General features: G+C 34.1%; 1 protein-coding gene across 2 annotated transcripts in view; it reads right to left on the bottom strand.

The window, feature by feature from the left end:
- Positions 1 to 1703: 1703 nt before the first annotated feature.
- The window catches only part of PPP2R5C (protein phosphatase 2 regulatory subunit B'gamma), a 143160-nt gene continuing 138863 nt past the window's right edge, over positions 1704 to 6000 (bottom strand). For both annotated transcript variants that reach the window (XM_019552524.1, XM_019552525.1), the window contains one exon: positions 1704 to 4663. In XM_019552524.1, the coding sequence (XP_019408069.1) occupies positions 4532 to 4663 (132 nt within the window). In that variant the 3' untranslated portion in view covers positions 1704 to 4531. The remainder of the gene's footprint in view (positions 4664 to 6000) is intronic.

The raw sequence follows: 6000 nt of genomic DNA, 5'->3' as shown, positions 1-6000 counted from the left end.
TGCTGTAACTCCAAAGTTTTCGGTGTCTGGTTTTGGAAACTGACACCAAGTTGAATCTGTTTCTAGGTTCCCTACCTACATAGTGTACGGGGAGAATTTAGTCCTGAATGCAGTCCAAAGTGCCAGAACAATGAGCAGGTAACTGCCTGGAGGTATGCAAGGGAAGATACTGAGCACAGGGCATGTCTGAAAGTTCACCCCTTTCAGAGGTTAGGCTGCAGGTAGGCAACTCTATACACTAAGAATTCATAGCCTGGAATTCACTCCTGAGAGTAGGTTCCCATAAACATTCTTGCAAGGAACTAAGCTGTCATGCTCTTTCAAACCAACAATAACCATGGTGTTTTTTTTTATGTAGCTGACTACTGATAGAGCTCCTGGCCAAAAAGCTGAAAACCTGGGTCTTCTTAGCTGGAGGGGGTTCAAATCCACAGCTCCCTGAGAAACTGCACTACTCACTAGGTTATTTATACAAGAGAAAGACAGCACCACACCTGCATTTCTAAGTAAGTGGCCACAACCACATTTAAGGAGTCTGATCCCAAACTGTTAGATGATTGCCTCCAAGATTGGGTCTCTCAAGGAACTTGGGTACAGAAATCTTTAGTTTCCGGATCCCAATAAGATCCAGATGGAAGTTACTGAAGCTGGATCAGTCCTGGGCATGCACAGACATATCACTCAAGTTCTCCAGGTGTCCCAAGCTTGATCAAGGAGAAGCTAGTGAATGTAATGGCTTCAGGTCTAGGCAGCAGCTAAACAAGGGCTTCTTGAACTGCAACCTTGGATTTAGGCACCTAAAAGCAGGACGTGAATAGAACTGGAGCACTCAAGTCCTTTACTGAATCTAGTCTTGAGAACATAAAAATGAGATCCAAATCAGGTCCCATCTAGTATTTACTAAAAATTCAGGAAATCTCATACAAAGACACATTCCTATTTTGCTGAGAATCAGTTTTCTGTGTAGCATCATTAAGCCTCATTTGCAACTGGATCCAAGGACAATGCTAATACCCATTACATGCATGTTGGGGGAGGGGAACTTCCCAACAGTACGACTTTGATATTCTTTGCTGCTTTTTGTACTATAAGGAAGATAAGGAGGATAGTTATCTCAGTTGCTATAAAAGCATTCTTTGAATTCATTTTTTTTTATTCCCACGGTGTATTTATCCTTAGCACTTCATTACCATACATGATATTGTTAATATTTATAAAGCTCTGAAAATGCTTTGATGAAAGGGGCTATAGAAAAAATTATGGTTTATAAATGGGAATAAAACCCGAGTTTGTTTTTATAAAATATTTTGATGTCCTCTCTCTGCTATCTGATACAGTCCTCTTCCATCTTGCTGAAAATAATGCATTTTGTTGCTGCTTTGCTGGAAATCCTTTCAGAGATAGGCATTTCACATTTTAAAAGGGAGATGCCATGGAATGTCTATTAATGGGACTGCAGGAATATTACAGTTCTTTTCCTGGTGTAATGAAGTCCTTCATATTTGTACTAAAAATTAAAAAGTTATTTTACTGAATATTTCTAAGCCTATTCATAAGCCTATTTGTAACTGTCATAAAGTAAATACTAGATTGTATTTTTAATCTTTAACTTAAATGCTACCATCTGAAATCTGTGACCACCTGTGATAATCCGTACACTCATTCAAAAGTCCTTTGCTAAATTTAGCTTCATGGTGAGCAAATAAAATTCACATGTTCTTTATTTTCATCCATATAATACACCATTTTTAGAATTTTAAAATTAGATAAAAGAACATATTAAATGGCAGGTATATGAAGTTCTTCTTCATAAACAATGTCAGAACAAAATCTGAATTACAAAATGTTAAAAAAGATGCAGGTACATTTGAATTTAACATCTCACTAAAGCAAAAAGATACAGATATTGTCTAAAGAAAAATAATTGTGCCACTTACCTATTCTTGCTGTTTCTAGGAACTTTTTTATTCTGTACATAGGACCATTCTGTACAAAATATGAAGTCTACATTTTTATTACTTATTACCATAAAACAAAGTACAATGTATGTACAATATTAAAATGAAGCCATACTAAAGCCACACTAAAAAGACACTTGGAATATTACTTTTGACATTCCTGATGTACAGGTGTAATTTTTGGGAACAGGGAAGATGATGTCTGACACAGAACTTTATGAAGAACAACAGTCACCAAAATTCTACTTTATTTTTCACTTTTTATTTTGGCGGTATTGGTTTTAGAATAGTTTAGTACAGGACTATACAAAGTGTATAAATGGTGGTAACAAACATGTGAAAGCATTAGTGCTGATAAATTTTGGAATACTGTCTAGGCAAATGTTCTATGGCCCAAAACTTAAACATGAATTTCTGACAAACGTAAATTTGTAAAAAACCATGGTATTTCCCTTTTTGGTGAATGTTTATCTTCTATAAAGAACAGAAATAAAATTCAGACAGTGAAAGATGTTCTTATATGTTGAGCATTACACAGTCAATCAAACATTGATATACAATTTTTTTCCTAGGGTAAAATAAGAGTACTCCTTTTCAGAAACCTCTTGCACAAACATATTCAACACCCAAAAATCAAAGATATTTGATAATCTACCAGCTAAAGATGGAAGTTCAAACAATGGTATATCAAAATACATAGACATTGCTTTATACAATTAAAAAAGCACCCTTTTTCCCTCAAAAGGAGAAGGCATCTTTAAACTTTTTTAATATAGTTTATCATAATGGTAAAGCATATTCATTTTCAAGTTTAACAGGAAGTGTTTTCACACACAGTGGACTATTCCACTTGAAGCTGGGGGTGGGTTTTCAATTTCGTTTTTTTTTAAACAATAATTTCCACCCACTAAAATTATTTTTTTTCCAATAGACAATGTAATAAATATTGGAAATTGTATTTTAAATGCAACCAACAGACAGCAGGCACTACATCTGCACAAGGTTACTATGAATGTCTGCTTTGCACAATATTTTTTTTTTTTTTTTTTTATGGATACAGGAGACCTTATATTTTCTTAAAAAATAAAAGAAAACTATTTTTAAAGAAGCCACATTTTTATCTTTTTATGCATCAAGACATTAAACATTAAGTTATATCATACTGCTGAGACAAAAGAAACTAGTCACCCATTTATAATAGCAGAACACATTTCAAACAGCTTGTAAGCAGGATAAAGTAAGTCAAAATACTGGCCACCCTGAGAGAAATCAAATATTGAAGACAAAGCACTATATGTTTAAAGAGATTTTTCTCCCGTGCTTTTCCATCTACAACAAAAAGCTCATTACATGCGAGTAATCTTGTGGAATATATAGCAGCATTTGAAGATCACCAGCAACTCAGATGCATTTTCATTTTACTTGTGAGGTGTATTTGTACTATCCGTGCTGTTTACAACGAAACAAAATAATTTCATGGTAAAACTTATGGTCACTTTTTCCTCAGCTCTTAGACTCACTTTTAAAGAGAGGCAGAATATCACTGAAGGGGCTACTCTTTTTTTTATTTTATTTTATAATACAAGCTACTGGTGTTGCATTTCATTGAAAGGCAACAATGTTTGGGTGTCTGATTAAACTGATGCAACTTAAATGCCATAATATCTGCCATAGAATACTGAACTCTTAGAGCCCAAGAAAAAATGCTGAGTATTATAAAAAGCTCAGATAAGGGAGAAACAGTGAAACAGCATTTTACTAAATTGAGGAAGTGAAAATTAAAGTATGAAACATTTTATATTCAATCCATTCCCAGCCAAGGTAAATAAATTTTTATTTTAGGAAACAAGTTCTTATACCAGTTCACTTACGGAATACTGGTGTTGTATTATATACTAAAGACTGGAAAATATGGCTTTAAATACATGTAAAGTACTTGGACATGGTATATATAGATATATGTCTTTATCCTAAGTAAAGGAAATTTACAGAACCCTTAGAAAGCAATCGTGATCGAGGATTGTCATGAAAGTTACCATTTGCAAGTTGTGTTTTATACTATGAAAGTAAAGAACAACTGTATATTTTCAAAACTGCTGGTATATTACAAGACAATAATAATGTGGAAACAATTTCAGTCTTAGAAAAATGTATAATACTTAAATTTGAAATAAACTTTGTTTTTGAAAACACAGTTATCATAGTACCAGCTACAGTCATTCAAATGACTTCTATTTTAGTGGAAATACTTTCTAGGGTGCTCTTCTCAAGCACTAGTACAGAAACCACCCAGGTTACCAATTAGCTGGTATTATGACAACACCACCAGGAAAAGGTGGCCGTTTAATACTAATCAACCCAATGTTCTGCATACGGAATTGGGTAATTTACCATTGTTTGAACTACTAATCTTGAGCTGCATACTGTATTAAGTTATTGCCTACAGAACTGGGTTGAAGAAAACTTTGAATTTGTGTGTAACTGATTGGTATGGCACAAAAAAGTAAGTTCTCTACTGTAGAACTGAGTCCAGAAAAAAGTTTTCCTCCAAAATAATATTTCATTGTAATAGTCTAATGCCCATCATGTGATATTAGCTCATCAGCTCTGCAATGGGATTCCAAGGCTTTCATGGTATAGATATCCTGAGGCAATTCTGACTTGCGTCGCACAAGAGGACGATCTTTTTTCTGATCTTTCTGTGCCTGAAATCAAAATGAAACAGAGTTGGCTAAAGAGTTATTTGCCAAATACAGATCCAAAAATATGTTCACATATTTATATAAATTCACTATAGGAAAAGGATTTAAAAAAATGCACTGGAAGAGTTTACCCTTTTTCCAACCTACCCAGAGACTTGAACTTTCAAGTGAAAAGGCAAGATCAAAAGGAGTGCTAACAATTCCATCTACAATATTTGCATCTGTAAATTAATGGGAGATGAGTTCACCATCTACGATCTACCTTCTCTAGAGCATTCATAGACCATTCTCTACACCTTTAATCAATCTTTTCCTCTAGAGGTACTTCCCCCCTAAATTTTTTTTCCATGTTTCTAATTTTCGTCATCTGACCTCTTCTAGTTTTATATCCTTTGTAAGCTGGACAGATCAATTTAAATTACCATCAGACCTTGTAACTGAACTTGTGGCATGTTGCTATTAACATTTTCCTCATCATGAAAACTGACCATTCTTTTGATGTATTTTTTACTGTAAATCTGATGCACAATAGTATCTTGTCTCTGGCTCCAAGATTATTATGGTTCCTGAATATACGTGCAAGTGACTTCATCAAACTTTTGTTTGAAAGCCCAAATAAATGTAAGGTGATTCTTAGCACATACTACTTTACTAACACAGTCAAATAATGTTATACATTAGTAAGCTATGTTTTTAATTAGGTGAACCAATGTTTAGATTTTGTTTTGAATTATTTCAATCATTTTGTCAAGAATGGAAATAAACCCTTCTGCTCTGTTACTTCCTGGATCACCTCCAGCACCTCTTAACTACAGGCTTTTCACAATGAAATCCTCTAGCATTCAAGCCAATTTAATTGAGATTGTATATTATTGCAAACAATCCTCCATTGTTAAGAGCTTCTTATGAACTTGAGTGGTCTCCAGATTGTTTCACTTTTTAAGCTAATTAGTTTTAGTACTACCTCTTTTAATACCTCAGTCTGCAATACTGCCTTAACTTTCAGAAGGTAAATAGACATCTCCCCAACATCCATTCAAATGAAAACAGATGCAAAGAAATGAATTGCTCTGAAATATCTTTATCTTAAATTATTTACCTTTTGATGATCCAATTGACCTATAATTTCTCTCACAGGCTTCCTGCTTCTGATATACTTTTATTTGCTCATTCTATAACAACTTAGACTTCCTTGTTATGCATTTCATGCTGTGATTTATATGTCTCGTAAGGATTACGCATTTTTAAAGGACACCTGTTCATCTCAAGTAACCTCCTGAACACTAGTTATGGTGGCTTACTTTTTTTTTTTGTGCACCTCCCAAACAGACATGCAGGTA

The sequence above is a fragment of the Crocodylus porosus genome, unplaced genomic scaffold (assembly GCF_001723895.1).
Source record: "Crocodylus porosus isolate Cpor-Errol unplaced genomic scaffold, CroPor_comp1, whole genome shotgun sequence".
In the NCBI taxonomy this organism is placed as follows: domain Eukaryota; kingdom Metazoa; phylum Chordata; order Crocodylia; family Crocodylidae; genus Crocodylus; species Crocodylus porosus.
This window is presented reverse-complemented; position numbering and strand designations above follow the sequence as displayed.